Genomic DNA, 20,598 nt, shown 5'->3' on the forward strand with positions numbered 1-20,598 from the left:
AGGAAGGATAGAGAGAATGGGAGCAATAATCAATCATAGGAATCAAAAAAACACAAAACAACTCTCTGGGTTTCTCTCAACTATATCTGAAAACACCACAGTGGGTGGGCTGTGGGCTTGGGGCATAAAGAATGTCAGGAAATGAACTCATAGCTTTGTAGTCGCCTGCTGTAGCTGCTACCGCTGCTGCTGCTGAAAATCGAGGAGTGGGATTCAAAGCATTCGGGCCCAGGGAGCGCTGAATAAAAACAAGCAATGGGCTACAACAATCACGCTACGAATCTCAACGTTTCAGTGTAAAAAATATCACCAAGGAGCATCCCGATAAAATGAACAATAATGAAGAGTGCTGCCGGTGACTGGAGATAATTGTGTGGTTCAATGCAATTTTGGTGTGGCCAAATTGTAACTGTGTAACTGCTGTGCGACTGCTACACCGACAGCTTGTGCCATTAACTGCAATCAAACCGGCACCGTAATTACCCTTCAGTGTTAAAAGATATTCTGTAGTTAAACTTCACTGCGTGCCAATTCAGCCTCCAAATGCAGGAGGATGCACAGTGAAATAAGCAGGAATGGGACAGGTTCTGGCTCGCAGGGCTTTGATGAAACAGAACAAGAAAGTATTAATTGTGTGCTACTATTGATCGGAGATTCAATAACCGGATTAGGAGAGGGACTAACAGAGAAAACGTATGTTTAGCACACTATGTTGAGTTTGTGAATACAATTAAATGATCTCCCACGATGACACCGCCTCTGTCAGCTATGGTATGGAAGTCAACCAAGTGCTTTTCGTGGCCACAACATTAAGAATGCCAGATGAAATCAGTCACGAGTCGAGAACACCTACACGTTGACATTAACAGCCTTTGAAATCTGCTGATGGGGTTTAAACTACTGCTGTATCTGGCTCAAACACACCTGACCAGTGGGGCCCAGAAGAAATAACTGTACACTGTATGTACCGGCCTTTTTTTCCTTGCGGCTGCAGGAGTATTATTTGGAGCTTTTACCCCCATGTTGCCCTCCCTTACTGTGTCTATACTGTGGGCTGCTCATTGTTTGACAGGATTGACAAGCTCCCTGGCAGAGCTGATTAAAAGCTTTAAGGTCAAAGAAGTGGGACAGATATCGAGCGAACACCTGTCTCCTCGCTGTGAGCCAGTCCCCTTCTGGGTGTGTCCTCCGCTGGCGCAGGATCAATGGCTCCATTAAGACCTAACATGGACTTTTTTTTCCCTTTTACTTTCTGACAATGCTGTTTTGGCTTGCAAAAAACCTTTCACTTGCCTCTTCCTCGTTTTACTTCCCTCTGCTTTACTTGTTTTTTGCTTAATTTAACCTTTATTTATACAGGTAATCTCATTGAGACACTTTCAGACGGACATACAGTAGTCATATCGAATATTGCTTTAGTTGTAAAAGAGTTCAGAATAAAATATAGGGAGACGCATACATGCTGCAATGTATTTTTTTTTTTTACCAGTTTCAAACTTTATTTCATCATGATTTCCACATCCCGGTAAAAATAACTTTGAAAGCCCAGCTGCCCACTGAAGATTTGCCAAAGGATTATAGATCATTAAAGAGATGTTTGAAGTTCACTTGAAGCCTCTCCAAATAAGTTACTGGAATCACAGAGTTTATGGAGTCTTGGCCACACGTTTTCACTCTCTCTCCCTCTCTCTCTTGCGCACTGTAACCGGTTTTCTTTTAAAATGAGGGTCTCACAAATTGTAACAGCTGGCCACGCTCTCTGGAGACATAATCCAGAAATTGACATTTCAATTTACTTCAGCTGAGTTTGGATGATAGTGAATTAAGATACCTGCTCCCGTGGATACCTTACTGATTTCATCCCCTCTGGAAGGCTTTCCACTCACAGCCTCACAGAAGTGAAAATGTTCTTATTCTGACATTGTATCACACAATAATCTATAAAATGAAACTTAATACCATAGCTTTAGCCATGGGATAAGACTTCAAGGGATGGGTGACTTTCACCAAAAGATATCTGGAACTCTGTCCCACACACCACTCATCACTACTTTCATCTCCAGAGGACTTCCATTTTCACAGGTTTCTGAATCCCTCCCCCACACAGTCACCTAACTGGTCTGTCTTGATATGATTCAGTGGCTGAGCACAGAGGCGCATTGTGTGGCAGTTTTTATCACATTGATATGGTTTGTAATCTTGTTTCTGTTTGCCGTGAGAAAATAAAGAAGCAGACTAAATAAATTAATCAACCCTGCAAAGATGTTGACATAAAGAAACAAGAAATGACAAAGTATCAAATGTGCTCATTTTCATATTTCTCATCTGTCCCATTAAGAGAGTTGTTACTCTTCCAATTGATGGTGTCATTTCATCATTACTAAATGAAAAAGATTGGTTTTAGACTTAAATTAGATATATTATCCAGTGACTGACTACAAATGTAGACTGAAATAAACCTTGCTGTTTGGGGTGATTTATGAATGGGTTAATGACCTGTTACAGCAAATAACCTATTACCATATACTGCTAATTTGAAAGCATGGAAGAAGCATGGATGTGCTTTCCCACTTTACGTTTCCACATTTAGATATTTGATGAAGATGTAGCACAACAGTGAGGTGAAAGAAGGGAGTTCACACTTCTCTGGTGGTGTTTTTACGTAGGTGTGAAACTGGGTTTCCACAAGGAAAGGGTGAAGGTGTTGGTGAAGTGCTAGGTCACATCTCCATTTGCAGCTACTCTTTGACCCGTCCTCCTGTCTCCATTCTCCTGTTTGTATTTTTCCCTTTTATTTTTTGGAGCTGATTTTCAGCCAAAGTCAGAGGTATCCTGGGGGGAGGTGTTTAGTGCACTGTACCTAAAATACATTGGAAAAACAAAGAGCAGACTCATAAAATCTATCTTTGTTTCAAAGGATAAGTCATTTACTGTTTTGCAGTTTTCATTTTTGTGCATGGTGAATCAAGCAACATGAGATAAGCTCATAGAAAATCACCATACTGTAGTTACAAAGCAGCTGTGTGTACTTCAAATGACCTGATTCAGTTAACATAACCATGGGGTAATATATATTTCTTATATTTACTGTTAGTTGTAGCATTCACAATTGACTCCTGGCTGCAATTTAAACAATGAGATTCAGACAGTCTCTCGCTGGTTAAGGGTCAGGCTTTTGCCCGGCAGCTGGGGTATTTTTATAGACATCGAGGGAACACTTGCTGCCTCCTGGATTATAAATGCCAGTGTTTTCAACCACAGTGCCTTAGATAGTGTGTATATGTTGCCTAGAAATGATAGCTGCTTGGGTAAAATTTCTCATCTTCTCTGTGCCCTTCACAGATTGCAGGTGTACCCTGTGCTCCCACACTCACTTGGATCTCCAGCTCTGCAGAGCTGATAGAAAATGTTAGAGCAGAAATGAGCCAAGCGCTGGTGTCTTGAAAGCTAACAAAAGTAAGTTTGCGCATTCAAAGTTGGAGAGGCTCACATACGTTACTGTTGTGAACAGGTGTGAGAATCAGGGCCGACGTAAGGGGGTAATGCAGGCCAGAGTGAAATAAAGGGCAGTGAGCTATGACAGGTGTATTCCTTATGGGCATAAACTCATGTTTAATCTCGCTTAAAGTTATTTATAATTTTAAGAGTGTGTTGTGCATTAATCTGTCATGCATATCAATATGGTAATTACAGCTGGTATTAATTTCAGAATGATGGATATGTTTAGGACAAGAAAAGAAAGCAACACAAATAATCACATTAATCATTTTATCTTTGGACAGACTTGAGCTGTTTGTGACAGTTATGCAGACATTCAGCAGTGATAGGGCCACAAAACAGACAGGAATGTAACCAAGCATAAAGGGCAAAGGAAGCTCACCGTTAGCATCTTATCAGTGTTTTATTTGACAGCACTGCACATATTAATCGTGATCTCTTGATCAAGACTACATGTATGCAGTTGTCTACAACAGTAGGCCTATTACAAAAACAGCCAAATTTCCCATCCAAGGATTCTAATAAAAATCGCTTACAGCCTCAAAACACATGTGAGAGTCGTGCAAGCCTGTCACATGACCACATTCTGTTGCTGTCATGGAATAAAACCCAGTAGACTTGTGATGGCCATTGCCGGACCGAAGGATATTAACAGATACTACGCTCTTACAGCTGCTTTTATCTGCTCCTGCTGTGCTGTGATGTGTCCTCACTTGCCATAACAGTGACATAGCTATAAGTCATATATGTGTAAAAGCTGCAGATGCTTGAGGGTAAGAGATGGAGCAACACTGACACTTTTTCTCAGGGTTGAATGTTTTATAGTAATCAACAGCTTCTCCGGTCGAACTGTTTTACATTCATCGTGCTGTTATGGTGGCTGACGAGATGCAGTTTTGTAGTTTTTTTTTATTATACAGAAGCTGTGAAAACGGAACATTTCAACTGATGACAAGCTTGTATTTCTCAACGGTGGCAGCAACAACAAACTATGACTTCACACATGGGGCACTGTGAGTCTTCAGAAACACAGCAGCTCATTATTATGTGAACTTATTGTTCTTAATGTAACTGGATTAACCAACAAACTAACATTAATAGCAGATGCATTTAGATTTAACTACATATTTTCTTCTGTTCCAGCAATGATCAAAGACATTAGTTTCCAGGGAGGTGGGAGCATCGACGGTGTGGAGCAATTAACAGCGTATTGTATTCCTATTCCCCAAACAGTTAGTTATTTAACAATTATCATGTTCACCATAATTTTACTATAGTTTTTGAAATGCAATTTTCTTTATGAATACAAATGCCTCTCCCCTTTTTTAATCCTGTTGTTGTGGGAAGAAAAACATTAATAAAAAATAAAAAAAAACTGTTAAATATTTATGTACCCATTTCCTAGCTACGAGCAGATCTCGCTCCGTTGCACTAAAATGAAACTTGTTGTGACCTAGTTAGAAGAATGCCGCATGACAAGGCAGCGCCCGCCCTCTATCTGTGAGACTAGCCAAGCAGAAACAGCCGTATCGAGCATGATATTTTGCACGGGGATCCTTATCGACAGTTTGTTAGCAGGATGCGGGGCAGCCAGGTCTGTGCCCTACTCCTTGGCTGATTAGGTGGGTGAAGGACAGACCTTGGCTGCTCCGGCTCATCGTTGCAGGAGGCTGAGGTGGCCACGCTTTGTTAATGTCCTGCCACTCCCCTGCAGGGTGAGCAGGCCTGGACAGGCTGAAGTGACGCTCGCCCTCTTTCCCACAGCTCAGCCGGCTTGACTTTGCTTGGCTGATGAACTGTGACGGGACACAACTCCAAGGTTGTTTGTGCTTCTTTTTTTTCCACTAGGCAAGCCAGTCAGAGCAAGAGTGTGAAACATTGCTGAACTCTGCTGATGGCTCTCAACCTTCGTATCAGCTGGCTCTGCTACACCCGTGACACACTCCAGTGAACACCTGAAGGATCCCCACTGTCAGAATGTACGTTGCAGGCTGTACAGCCAGCTGCTTATGTTTCAATACAACGAGAAAGAGCATAAACAACGTTTCAGACCTGCCCAGACATGATTTACCTTGCACAACTTAAAATGAGTCACGCCTTTGATGGAAGACAGTGGAGCACTCAAACTCCAGGAAACTTACTTCACAAGTCAACCTAAACAAAGCTTTTCTTAGAAAAGCCTGTATACGTGTGTGTGCCTGCGTGTGTGTCTCTGTCAGTGTGAGGGGAGTGCTGTTCTTTTTGAATTATTATTCCAATCACCTCCATAGGCCATTTCTATCGCCACTAGAGAGCCTATAACCACTATTTGTGGGTCTCAAAGCACAGTGTAGAGCTTTCCTCTGGTAGTTTTGTGATAATTCTCCCCTCACAAGTGGTACTGTACAAAGGGTCCTATGTGGCAGCAAGGTTGTTATTTCATGCTGCTCTTTCAACTCCCTGCAAGTCAGAAACACACAGTCACCCATGTAACTGTACTTCAAGATCTCCTTCACGTTCCCTGAAAAATAATCCAACAGCCTCATAAATGCACACACTGTTGGGGTCAAAGAGGGGGCTGCTACAAAAGCAATCAGTGAGGCCATTGTACATTTTTGCAGGGAGCTTGACAAAATCCCATAGCAGGAGAGACTGCCAAAACCTCAGCATGCTTATTATACAAAAAGCTCTCTTGAAATGGTATGATGAATTTCCACAGGATGAATTCTTGTTCATGTTATGGCACGGAGAACACATTTTTGTCTATGTTCAACTTTTTTTTGTTGAGAGAGAGAGACAGCTTCCTGCTGAATGTGAGATATATGAGAACTTCTCCCTTTGTTGTTCTTGAACATACTGAGTAGTCAGATCCAAGACTTTGTTCACACCCACCGTACTAACTGCATACTAATGCAACAACAGGTGAACTGCACAAACTGGAATTGTCTCAAAACAGCATTCACTCCCAACTGGTAAGTAGCCAATGTTTGTGGAGACTTTGCTGGAGGTAAACTGTTTGGATTAACATATTCAAATTCAGACCACAACTTCAAGTAAAAACAGATGATTGGGATTCATGCTGGAAGAGTGACAGAAAGACAAACAAGTGTCATTATCACTTCTTCACTTAAATAGAAAAGAAAATTACAAATATCTCTAAGATTGTAGGTTGTTAAAATCAAACTAGGCAGACAGACAGTAAGAAAATTGTAAAGCCAACAATTACGTTCCAATCTACAATTATAATGTATAATCATTCCTCTGGCTTAGTGCTTCATCCCTTTCAGAAACCCCTATTCAAATACTTCTCCACAAGTCTGTACTGGCCTTTTCTAACCACACACTAACAAGTGTCAGTTTTCCTTAAAGTTTTCTCAGGTTTTTTTGTTTATTTGTTCAGAGCTAATTTAGCCGACTCAGCGTGTGTGGCTGTCAGGGGATTACTAGTCTAGTTCTACACTGTTTGCCGGTTTGACTACGTAAACCAATTACAGAATGAGACACCATAGGAGAATTAAAAGTTTGATTAGCCGTAGGGTGGATGGCAGTTTAATTGGATTGGATACCAGTTGGGCGGTTGCCATCTGTGAAGGGGAAAAAAACAAGGAACTATGCATTTCTACCAAGTACGTGACGATGGTACAGTAAAGAGTTTGAAATTAATGAAATGATGTGTTGAAATACCATAAATTCTCAAATAAAAGACGCTGGTGCCCTATACTGGCTGGGTCTGGCTACAGGTTTGAGCAAATTAAAGCGGGTCACAATTATAATATACTTACTCTTTTAAACATTAAGAACAGAATGATTTGATGACATTTTCCCATCTTTGTTGAGAAAAAGATTGTGCAAAATGAATTAAACGTCTGTCCCATATAGACGTCTGTCTCAAGCCGGTTCAGTTCTGCAGTTGAAGTAATTAAAAGCCTGGGCTTCTATTTGACAATTTACAGTAAATACTTTTTTGTGACAGAACAGATGGGGCACAAATAATGCAATGTACACTTGCTACACCATTTAAAGTGAGATATTTTTGGAAAACAATACATTTAATCTCTTTAGATTAAAGTTAAATATAAAGGCATTTAGCCACGCCCTTTCTCTTGTTACAATACAGGGTTTTGTTTTCTAATGCCTTACTTGGTCTGGTCTAACCAGTAAAGCTTAAAGTTAGCAAATGTCAGTAGGCTTAAGGCGGATCTGCTATTCAACTGAGTTCAATGACTGTATGGCTTGTCTCTACTTGTGATACACTGCGTTTTACCTTTTAGCAATATCCTGTAATGTATTGTTCAGCAAAAGTCTGATTTAAAACTGCAGATAAGTAGCACATTTATGTAAAAAAAGAGAGAGAGAGAGAGAGAGATGTGCAGGTGGAAGATTTAGCTGTCAATGAGTTTAATTTGAAATGTAAAACTATAAGTCTTTCCACTCAACTTTGCCTTGTAAATCTCAGCTGCTCTGGGTTGTTCCACGTGTTTTCTTTTTTTTTGCATTGTGTTGATGTGACGAGCCAATCAGAGGCCAGACTGAAACACGACAGTGTGACATTTTAAAATATCAGGTGAAAGTCAGTCAGGCTGGAAAGCTTTAATTTGAAGTCTGCAATTGTGTCTGAACTGAAGAATGTGGGCTTGAGTGAGAACTAGAGAAACTATATAGTCACCATTATAAGAGGAGTGACACTCACTCAAAAGGTCATCCACATCAATGAAACATACAAAGAAAAATCAAAACAAGTACATCAGTAGAAACACTGATATGCTGTCGAAGATTTCGGGCTCACTTAGAAGACAGGGGAAAAACACACAAAGAAAAACAACAACAATGCATTCATTTTGAAAAAGAAACTATTTCTGCAGCCTATGGGATCCAGATTTTCTACAGGCTCCAAAAGACAGAGGGATAATAATGAACCCACAAGGATATAATTTGTAACTCATAAAGTATGAGCTCTAAAGATGATTACAACGCCAACATAATTATGGCTTTTTAATCAGCTGGGCCCCGGTCTGTCCCAAAGTGCTGGGAATCCTGAGTTAGTGAGCCAAGTCTGAAGAGTTTTCAAGTATGTGAACAGCAGTTTAACAAGTCAAGTGTGAGAGTGTGTAGTGCAGCAGTGAGCTTGCTTTAGCTCTGTGGATGTCACTATAAGTAATAACAATTCTAAAACTGTGCCATGAATTATATAAAGCTGCAGTGTTTGGTGCCCACCCCCTCTTCTGAGGAAACAATTTGACTCAGACTGAGCTGACATTTCTATTCCAGCCATGCTGACGGTTAAAGTAATCAGACTAGTTGCTGTCAAGCACTTTTAACTCTTGCCCATATTTCCTCCTTATCATAGCAGAATGCCGCCAACTGAAAACTGATTACTATTTCAATTCCTTCCAGAGGGGAACTGTTGCGAGTCATCTGAATCTGCAGTGATGCCCTTGAAGCAGCAGAAATCTGCAATAAACGCATTAGTCCAAACTTTTCAAGAATAGCAAGTGTTTGGATTACAGATATACTCTCTGTGCAGTTGTAGAATCTTAGGATAGAAAATGGTTGAATATTATACATGCCATTTATGATTTAATGAGACACCCATTTGGATTAAAACACCTACAGACATTATTTAAAATGGGAAAAGGTTCTACTCTGTTCAGAATTCAATGACCTGAAATGGCCTAAACCTTGAGCTGCTAATGAATAAAAACAACAGATACATTTAAATTTCATCTCGTCTAAATATTCAATAAGTCCTACATGGTGAGAGCATGAATAAAATAACAGCTCAGCATTATTGAAAGGTAAGGTGTGCATGTGTGTGTCCTCTCCTTGCGGCAACATTGTCCTTGACTGACCTTGCCTAAGCGATCACCCTGAGGTGCAGCTCTGACATGTTTACACTGACTATACGGCCTTCTCTGTACAGTTCACAGTCATGTAGCAGATCCTCTGAGGGGGCCACTGACAGGGAAACCAGTGAACACAGAAATAGAAAAATACATCTCCCGCAGCCAAAACACCTCCTGTTTTCATTCCAGTAACTGACTGAGAAGAAGATCTGTATTAATTTTCATTCACACATCCCAAACACTGCCACATCCAAGGCTAAGAGTAACCTACTACACTGAAAAAAGTGTAACATGCAGTTGTTCATTCAAACTAATAACTGCCATTTGAAACAGGATAAAATTATTGATTTGATTGTAAAACTCATTCTTTTTGCATTTAGATACATCAAGTTTGATTTATACTGAACTAAATATACGTCCAAAGGACCCAAAACAAAGTTTTTGATTTCTCTCAATTTATTTTTTTTTCATCATGACCTGCAGGTAATATTTTTAGGTTGAGTCAAATGAACTGCGCAATGTGCGCATGCGCATTGCACACTGCTCAGTCAGCGCACATGTTAAGTCCGGTAGCTCCCTCTCGGCATGCTGACCAGACGCTGGACATCGTGATATCCTTTACGTCCTGGGTGGATTTCGTCGAAAAATAAACGTAAGTAGCAAAGACGTTGCTGATAATTAATGTTTTAGTGTTTTGTGTTGTTAAAATTGCAAAGAATAGCCCAATTTAAGTACTTATATGGGGTGATACCTGGCATGATTGTAACGTTAGCTGGCAGTAACGTTAGCTGGCTAGCTAGTTGGCAGTAGCAGCTATGACCGTGAATAATAATAAATATATTTTCTAACTCTTTACAAGTGTCGGTAATGTAAGCTAACGTTAGCCAAAAGGCTACCTCTCGGGCTCAATTGTGTAGCCTCCTGCCCTTGACAGCAACAGTTGTCAGGTCCGTAAAGGTAAGGTAATACAGTTCGAGTGAAGCACTGGAGACGTGGGCCGATAGCAACGGCAGTCTCCAGTGTTTTGGTATAAGCTACCGAGCAGGAGAGCCGTTGTGCTGAGCTGGGATGGGGGTGTTAGCGGCGGATGCTAACCGCTAACGCTAGTCGAAGTTAGCATCGAGCTAGCTCACTACAATGGCTCTCATACTTGCTAACTACATTCCAGGCTTTAGTTAACGTTAGATATCGTCCGTTCGCGGCTCCAGCGCTTCACTCAGACTGCATTTTTCCTTTGTGGTGCTGCAAGAGAGAGAAAGAGAAACGTTCTAGCACTTGCTAACATCCAGCTAGTGTGGCTATTACTCTGCGGCTGAGCTCTGTTGCTGGTGAGAAAACGCTGGCTCTCTCCACCCATAAAGGTTTACCTCTTGGTTCTGTATTATGTGGTCTTCAGAGAGTAGTAATTGTTTATTTTATCTTGTATGCTTTCAGAAACACAAGGCTGCTCTCTTCAGCTCCCTGGCTGTAGCCTATATCTCCATCCAACCTGAGCAGGTAACATGTTGCATCTACACTGCACATAGCCTTTTTAACCATTTCACAAATCACCCTGACTATTAGACCATTAGTTTGTCTTTGGACTTTAAGATTTGAAGCCAAACACAGTTTTTTTAAAACAGTTGTTCGATATATAAGATCTTTCAAGAATGTGTTGTTGTCTTTGGCAGAGCGACACCAATTTCACATGGCACAGCAGGTATTTATGTACCCTCAAAAATCTCTTCTGGAAGTGTCAAATGTTTCAACTCTTTCTCTCGATGTGTTGAAAGAGGAGATCGCAGAACGATCCTTGCATTATGGATCTTTGGCAGGGATCCCTGAATTCACTGAAATCATCCACATGTTGTTTCTGAAGGACAAACTTTTTTTCATTATTCGGAAGCTGAGTGCATGGCACTGGGAACACTTCAGGGCCTTTGAACTTAAAGTGAGCCCCACCAAAGACATAATACTCGTGGCGCCAGATGAACTGACGGATCCATATCCGCTGGTGGATTACACTGTGGGAGAATTGCGTTTGATTACCCTGAAGAGACATATTCAAGTTTAAGGTCTGCATTTTCATCAAAACATCATATTTGCATATAATTCATTCTACTAGAAATGTTAAATGGGCACTTAATTGCCACTGGAGTAATTTGACACTGCACTTATTACAATTCTAACCTGTCATCTTTATGCTCACACAATGTGATTGTGAATGTGAAATAATGCTTTGCTTCCCCCTCTCCTGTTCTCCACACCCATCCAGGACGTGTTTTTACACAAGCTTACTGCACTACATCTGTTTGCTCACAATCTGTCAACCCCTCTCAACACACCCAGGTAAGAATGACGGTTCTGACCTTGACCCCAACCCGGTTCTCCCTCTTTCCCGCTCTAGGAATCCTCATTTCTCTGCTGCTGGGGTTCAGTATTCTGCATCACATGTATCTGTTTCTGAATCCTGTTGTAATGGTGGACTAAGTTAAAGGGACACTGAAACATTATTACAACTCTAACCTGTCATCTTTATGCCCACACAAGGTTGTTTTGAATGTAAATTAATGCTTTCCCTCTCCCCCTTTGTCTCTCCTGTTTTTTTTTCTCCAGACACCCAGGACATGGTTTGACTCCAGTCTCCTGCACTACACACGCCGTCAGGGCATCAAAATCTACACCAACACCTTTTTCAACACGCCCAGGTAAGAATGAGTTGTGACCCCAACTCCTAACCTGGGTCTCTCTCTCGCTCACTCGTCAGTCTCCGGAATCTTCCTCCTGCTGAGGTTCAGTATTCTTCATCATATGTGTCTGTATCTGACTGAGTCCTGTTGTCTCTCATGTCTCTTCCCCAGTGTAAAGACAGGACGTTTTTTGACCCCACCCTGCACTTCATCGGTTGCCTGGGCATCACCATCTACATTCAACTTCTTGAACACATCCAGGTAATAACAGTCCTCAACCTGACCCCCCTCACCTGGTGAAGCCTACTCAAACTCTAACCATGATTGTTGTGTGGGCTTCCTAGAGGAGCCTGTCCACAATTTGGGGGTAAAATCAACTTATGTTGTATTGTGGTATTATCTATAATATTAGTTGAAGCATTACCCGATAGATCAGATAGGCTACCGTTGAGAACAAATGTTTTTATTCATCTGTAGAAACCTGCAGTGGGAGCTGATGCCATGTATTTTGTGTGTCCCTGTCCTTTGTTATTTTAGCTGGTATTGAAGCAGCTTCCTGGACCCTTGATCCGTCGATATGGCAAATCCCATACGACTCCTCATCTTGTTGAGTGACGACGGCTCAGAGAGGATGGATCTACCACTGGTGCCAGACACTGTTGAAGAGCTCATTGAACAGGTCAAAGAAGCATACAAACTTACTGGAGGCATCAGGCTGCAATACAAAGATACTGACTTTGGAGGAGCATTTGTTAACTTAAGCTCAACCTCCTTGATCAAGGATCTTACCACCATCAAGGTCATACCGACTGTTCCTGATACTGATCTCATTCTTGAATTCATAGACAGTGCCCCAACTGATTTGAGTGACCTAGATTCAAGCTCCTTATCGACACACACTGATTCAGATGACACAATCATACTCAGCAGCAGCTCTTCTGAGAGACTCCGAACAAAGCCCTGGCCGAAAGAGTTCAACATCCCAACCTTCTCCTTTGAAACAGAAGGTCAACTCGAGAAAGGGAATGCTGAATACACAAAGAACCAAACTAGACTGACCCCTACGTCTAAAATGCTGTCGGACATTCTGGAAAGATTGGCAGAGAAGATTTTCTCCTACAAGGCGTACCCCAATGATGCAGACCTGAGTGATGTCGCAGAGGCTCTCACAAGGAAGCATCCCTGCCTTAGGCAACCAGACTCCTTCAATGAGAGCTATGGATGGAAAATGAGACTCAAGAATAAGATGTGCAATTATCGCACTCAGTTGAAGTCACATGGACTTGCATCTGAGCTCGTGGTGAACACACTCAAATCCAAGTCACGAGAAGATCCCCTTCCCCGCCCAGCAAAGAACAACAAAAAGGCAAGAAGAGGTGAGGCCAATTATTATCCTCAGCCCAGCATTGAGACTCCAGAAAGCCTGGAACAAGAAAGAACATTGCTTCTGACTGAAGTAAAGAAGAGAAACAATGAGAAAACCATACGGGAGAAGATGGCCAGGACCTTCGAGTTTAGGAGGCAAGAGGTTGTAGATCAGAACCCTTCCATCGAGAACCTCATGGAAAGATGGCCAGCTCTATTTCAGGTGGAAGAGGTATACCTTTCTTAACCTCTTTCATACTAATTATAACAAACATTTTTTCAGAAATAATACATCCACAGGGCTTTGTGAAGACTAGTAATAGTATTGCTTTTTCATCAAAAATTATATTTAGTTTGAAATTACTACTAAGTGTGTAAGTGTTGTTGTTGCCCTGCTTGTTGTTTTTATGAGACCAAAAACAAATTTCCACACCGTGGACAATAAATGAAACTAACTAAATTTTGACAGAAGTAACAATGAACAACAACAAATCATAACCAAAACACAAACAATTTGGGAACAATTGTTACATGATTGTTATAGACCACACAGTGGGACCTAAATGATCATTGAGGGGTATTAGTGTATGAAGAATTATACATTTTGATAATTGACAATTTAGTAAAGGAGAGACTACATAAAACTCATACTTTGGAGGTGGGGAATGAATGCTTGTGCGAAGTTTGTCTTCAATAAAAATGATTAAAAAAAAAATATATATATATATTTATATTGTGCACTGCTTCCTCATGTACAGATCAATGCAGAGTTTCTGCGGGTTACTGCAGTTCCCCTGCTGCCGAGATTTATGGCCCAGCTGGACAAGTACTCCACGCAGCTACTGAAGATCATCAAAAAGAGAGGAGGGGCAACCAAAGCAAAAACTGCCATGATCCTGGATTTTCTTGATCAGGTATGATATAATGAACCACTAACAACAGTTAGCATTTTAACCCTTGTCTGATGGGGATGGGTATCCTTTTCCATTTTTATTTCAGTGATTATGGTTATGGTCATTTGAAAAATGCTGCTTTTTAAACTGTTGGTATGAAGTGTGTGTGTGTGTGTGTGTGTGTGTGTGTGTGTCAAGCAAGGAAGGAACTGCTCTCCTCACCTTGCTGTGGCCTTCTCCCTTGGTGGGGAGCTACTGCCATTGTTGTATTTGTGAAGTGACCAGTGCAAATACCAGCTCTTCCACAAACCAGCGAGATGCTTGCACAATACCTTGATTCCAGCTCAAATCCACATTTCATCCACAGCACAAATTAGTGAAAGCAGAGACATCCAGGATGAGAACATGTCAATGACCACTGGCAGGTCTTGAGAGAGCGCTGTAAAAGACAGCATTGGCCTGACCTGGCAAAGAGACATCCAGTCATCTCTCTTGTAAGAGAGACTGTCAGTGGTCTCTGACATATCCTGTAACGCTCTGATTTCAATTAATTGTGCTATGGATCCACTCGTACAAGCACCGACTGTTTGTGGTAGAGCTGGAAATTAAAAAGCTTGCCTATCCTCCACACTGCATAGTAACCCTTTTTCACTGTCCCTGCAGGATGCTGATGCTGATCTCAGAAGGGAGTGTGTCCTCAAATCTCTCATCATATACCTGGGAGAATGTGTTGAGGACCTGATAAAAGAATACACGGTATGTCCAAATCTGTTGTCTCTCAGTGATGAGATGCAACTTTAATAATCCTGGGGGAAGCTTGAGAAAGCCCTGCTATTGGATGTGGTGATTAATAATCAGTTGTTCACTTGTACATTTTGTCCTATATTTGACCTCAGATGTCCCAGAAAGATCAAGCCGAGCTGGAGAGTACCACCATGGCGGTCTTCGTCTTTAGAGAGAACTCCAGCCTTCTACAACAGCCAAAAGAGATCGGGATCATCATTGATGGTGTGGAAGTTCTCAGTGAGTTGCCTTCTGTGGCAGCTGGAGTGGTAATGCTCTTTGGACTCTGTTATGCTCTTAACATGGAATATCCACAGGGGTTCAGGTTCACCTTTGAGGCTCTTCAGAAGATCCTGATGGAGCTTGGTTCCAACAAGATGAGCTCCAAGATTCGCAAACTGAATGGTGAACTCCAGACTGCACAGTAGTATGTGTGACATGCATACACATGCTTGTGTGTTTACACACACAGTAGATGTTGCATTTATATTGAGGTAGCCTGTAGTAACCACAAGTCAGCACTTGATGAGGGGGAGAACCTCAGCTGCACTTAGTTGCACCTAGCCAAGGGGGTGCTGTAGCCATTTCAGGCTATGTTATATTGTTGGGCTTTGAGTGAGTGTTTTGAATAATATTTCATGTAATTTCATTTACCGGTTATTACAGTTCAGATTGTATAGAGCCTGTGTATAGGCCTATTACCACGTGTGTGTTTGTCCTGGTTCATTTGCTAATCTATTTTTTTATCTGACTTGTATTTCTTAAAGATCTGTGCTGGAAACGTTGTAGCAGATTCTAAGTTCAGATACAATATTGATAAAGACCCTCTCCAGCCTTTCACCTCTTCTCTCCACCGTCTCCTCCCCTTGCCACCTTGCAGTGCCTTTAGGGATGCTATAGTGTATCATTTTAGTCAGCATCCAGGTTTAGTCATAGTCCAGGGTTACACACATATCTGCCCTCTTTTAGATAAAAAAAAAATGAAGGCCGATTGCATAATGTTAATATGTTGCATATGGTTAATATGTTTAAGATTAATAAATACATTTAATGTAATCTGTTGGCAAAGTGTCTTTTTTTTATAGAGTTTATAAGGTGGGAAACAAATTATTTTTGGGTCAAATAAAATGTAAAAAATATAGTTTGGATATATGTAAATTAATTAACTGGTGTCAATGCAAACAATTCAAGTTAAATCAGTTAAAACTGAATACATTAGGTTGGTTCAATTTCAATTTATTAGTTTGGTTCAATAACTAAAAGTGAAGAAAATAATTTGGATCAAGGCAAAAAATTAAGGTTGAGTCAAGTGCAGTATTATTGTTTACATCAACATAAAATAATTAGGTCATATGAAGTTACTCAATTTAGATTCTGTGAAGTCAAATATTTTAGATGTGATATCTGGACATCATTTTTTTTAGTTTGAGCAAGGTTATACTTTTTTCAGTGTACTACAATACAGGGATGGCACAATGAAAAGAGTGGGAGTTTTATGAGAAAGGCGAGGTAGAGACACAAAAATAGACAAATGGTGGGATGAGAAACGGAGTACTTTCATTCCTCTGAGATTCATCTTATCAGATGCTACTTCTACTTGCTGTGTCTCCTTTGTCTCCTTTTTATATGTTTAGCAAGACACTGTGCTCTACCTGGTGAATGTGATTCGCCCACACTGTAAACAATAAAATTCCTGATGAAGAAATAGGTGTTTGGCAAAGTGGAAGTGCAAGGGTTTATTGTTGGGACTTTTACAAAGTCATCTCAAAGAGCTTGCCAGGGAAATAAGTTGTGTTTAATATAATTATGGGAAGGTTTTTATTTGGGTTTTTTTTCTCTGTATTTTCATTTCAACTTTGCGATTGAAGTCTGTGGCTAAGGATAAAAAAATAAAAAAAAAAAAAACAGAGTGTAACAAAGCGACCAAAGCAGAAAACCGAGTGCATGTTAGGACAGTGACGCGGTTTCCCCCAGGTAGTTTCTTAAAAGCACCCAAAACCATGTTCCAATGCTTCTATGATTCCTGACACCTAAAAGGTCATTCAGGGGTGAATTTTTCATGAAGAGGAGACATAAGCTCCTCACTGGCTCCCTTTGGAAGCTGGAAGGAACCACGGCAGTGTTCCAGGAGCGTGCATTAGACTGTAAATTTAAACTTTTGGACGTTTGAAAAGATGACCGGAATGAAAGAAAAAAAGTCCGTCAGGAAGAGAGAGAAAGCAGGAGGTCGATGCAGAGGACAGAGAGCTGAGAAAACAGCTGGGGAGCCAGATCAAATGGTAATGGGGGAGGGAGAGGCTTGTTTTGCCCCTGCACAGCAATGGGGGAGAACCAAGCGTGTAGTGCATCAAATTTTCATGTGAGCATCAGTGCACAGCTTAGAACTGCATTATGGAACCAAAGCAGCAGAAAATATCCTTGAGGAACAGCTGAATAAAAATGTGGCTTATTTATAGACCGTGATGAGAACACAGTTGAATGATTTAATTAAGCTAATTAAAGGACAGTGAAGGGCCATCAAGCAAAATATGTATTTATATAGTAATGTGCGTGGAATTATTCTGGGATGTGCCACATTATATTCCAATTTATACCTACATTTCATTCAACTCTGTGCACATATTAAGAATTAATGAGCGAGGGGGGAAATCAATATGCTCACTAGTTTAAGCAGAATTTTAAATGAGAGTCTTAGTCCAGTGTTGTACTCATATGTTCCTTTATACTGCCATGTTGAGTAAACACATACTGGAATGTCTCCATAGAGATCATTGGCAAAATGGCGCAAAGCAACACGCCTTGACTGGAAGTGTTGTTGATGGTAAACATTCACAGGCATGCACATGTGATCCTGGGTGTGTCAGAAATGATGTTCATACACTAATGCAGCAGAGTAATTATCCAAAAACATTATGAATAAATACATGTATAAATTATATATAATATAGGTTACATAGTTCACAGTAACATTCTGTCTTTGGAGTTAGAACTTGCAACAACATTTCTGAAATCCCCTTGCAGTGTGCAGCCTTTATTCACATCTGAGGCATGCAGAAGATGTTGCAGAAATGTTACTTTGTCCTTGGTTAATAGGGGCACTGAATGAGTTTTACCAGAAACATGAACCTGAGTCATTTCCAAATGAGAAAAAAATGTATCTAGGGAAAGATACAGGCTCCAGACAAATGTAAAATACACAAAAAGGTGGAAGGAAGAACTAACATTTGAGCCCTTTGCGAGCCTTTTCGTCAAGGCCATCTCTATCAGACTCCGACAAAAGGCAGCCCCCCCGTCAAAACATTGATTTGGGATGCTACAAAGCATATGTGTCCTTTTCAATAACAGGGCCAACATGTTAACCTGGCAGAGACTTCTCCAGATTGCTGTGCCTGTCTGAAAAGGTCTATAGTCATCAGCCACGCGGGAAGGATGAAAGTTCTGGCTGACAAACGAGGGGCTCTATAATCTCTGTAATACTTGGGTCATGTTTGGGAGCACACCTGGTTCCCAGCCTTGGCACCTGCTTCACAGATGCAGTTAGCAGATGTGCCATTGAGAAGAAATAGCAATCTGTTGTGTGGGTCGAAAAAGGGATGAGTAACGAGCCCACAGGATTACAATATTCACGGACATGCTAGCAAGGTGAATAAATTGGACGTAGGCTCCCTAATAATTTTGTCTGACAAATGTGTCAACATGCAGCTCTTAGAGTAAAAAAAAAAAAAAAAGCCAGTATGCCAACTTTTTTATTTCTTTGTTTGTCTTATCTCTTTCCTTAGGGATAAAGCTGTCTTTGAGTGCAGGTCAATAAAGCAAAACACTGACAGCTTCATCAGAGAAGGGGAGGGATACAGGACATATGCATGTGCACATATGCACATACATCATATTATGCAACTATTTTTCTTCTAGATAAATACATTTGAAGTAAAAACTCTGAATGAGACAGCTGAGAGCTGTGCAAGCCTAATAGCAGCAGACAGATCGGGCTGTTGGTGTGATAAGGCTGTTTCATGGTCTCTGCGTAATATTGTGCCATTTCAGAATGGTAAGGTAAGGGTGTCACAACTGAACCCGCTTTCAAAAAGCCACATGATTTTTGTAGTAAAATTGCCGAAAAGCACAAGACTGAAAGGTAAAAGTGGCGTATTCAAATTCTCTGAAACGTTCATGAAGAACATTTGTGTAGGAGAAATATCCATGACTTTGAGGTTGATGTTGTGTGAGAATTTCAAAGGTGAAGGACATTCATTATATCCCCATTATCATATTCTTCAACATATCTACATGAAATAATGAAGGCAATAAATGTGTCCGTGTGTCTACTTCAACTGCTATTAAAATGCAATAATTCATCCCTGATCCTTTAACTCCTATCTCAAGACACATTTGTTTACAAAAGCCTGGCACTTAAAGTACATAGTGCTGCAAGCTTGAGAAAAATAAAAGTAAACACATATCCATGCATTGGAATTGATGTCACATGAAATGTAAGACATACAGTATACATTAACTCTTTTACCAACTCTTTAAAGCGGTTAAATGGGAAATCTTTCTTGTATAATTAAAACTACACAAGCAAACCTTGTAAGATAGAGATAAGAAAACAGCCCAACTTGTGCGGGTCAATATGACTGCGAAATATCCTCGATTTTGGCTTGAGTCCATATACAGTAGGTTCACGGCTCACAGCTGTTCATGCTTGTTCGCTGCATAAAGGTGAGTCAAACACCCATGCGTATCACTACCCCTCCATAATACAACAGGTTTATGACCCTGTTTAGCAATGGTAGGGCCCACTTGTGCAAACTCGACCACAGTAATCCGCAGCGTTCACAGAGCCTGAACAACACACTCAATACTTCTCCCAAACTCAAACAAATCTCTAATGGAAATAGACACTATACAAACACTCCCTCTTCAACAAACGCACATGTACACAGACCAGTCTAAACCACCTGGGGAGATTTTAACGGCTCTTCTTCTAGATTACAGCTCTCATCCACAAACCGGTTAAACTGCTTGGTCCACAGCTGATGTCACCAGGCCGTTTTTTTTTTTTCTTTTTTTTTCGTTGTTGGTTTGCCGTAGACATGTGGGCGAGCCGGGTGTGGCCGCCTCTGCCACAGCTTACTCTCTGGCCAGAGTCACATATAATTTCTACACATCTCACTAACCACGACATGGCCAATATGAGACGTTTGAAACCCTGAGAGCGCCGCTACCAGCCAAACACGCCTCAATATATGCCTTGTGCAAACAAGCTTCAAGGTTTGACAGCCACTCAGTAACCTTCCCCCTGCCATTATCCATAAGAAGTGGCTGTGAAAGGCTATGAAAATGCTCTAACCAAACATGAAATCCCAACATCTGTACCAAGGACATTGTGCCTCTTGAGGAAAACAGCGCAGGCGACAATGGAGATTTAGTGTGGAGGACGCACCTTCCTTCTTTCCCCCATCTGCTTGGCCTTTTTTATTCCAAGCAAATTACTTTATTGTGAATTTTTCCTTGGGTGCCTACAAGGTGACAGTTTTAGTTAGATCTCCCCTCCTTTCTTCAATATCT

The 20,598-nt window shown here is 40.9% G+C and overlaps 2 protein-coding genes across 7 annotated transcripts in view; one reads left to right on the top strand and one right to left on the bottom strand.

Moving 5' to 3' along the window:
• Positions 1–20,598, bottom strand: part of nectin1b (nectin cell adhesion molecule 1b) — a 161,142-nt gene that overhangs the window by 113,703 nt on the left and 26,841 nt on the right. The window lies entirely within an intron of this gene.
• On the top strand, positions 10,761–15,788 carry LOC146976240 (uncharacterized). The gene is made up of 6 exons (XM_085794479.1): positions 10,761–12,007; positions 12,161–12,250; positions 12,527–13,586; positions 14,113–14,268; positions 14,911–15,003; positions 15,144–15,788. Exons 3-6 carry the CDS (start codon positions 12,567–12,569, stop codon positions 15,456–15,458), a joined length of 1,584 nt encoding a protein of 527 aa, XP_085650605.1. The 5' UTR covers positions 10,761–12,007; positions 12,161–12,250; positions 12,527–12,566; the 3' UTR covers positions 15,459–15,788.

The sequence above is a fragment of the Trachurus japonicus genome, chromosome 13, assembly GCF_045865225.1.
Source record: "Trachurus japonicus isolate A0001 chromosome 13, Traja_1.0".
Taxonomy (NCBI): Eukaryota; Metazoa; Chordata; class Actinopteri; order Carangiformes; family Carangidae; genus Trachurus; species Trachurus japonicus.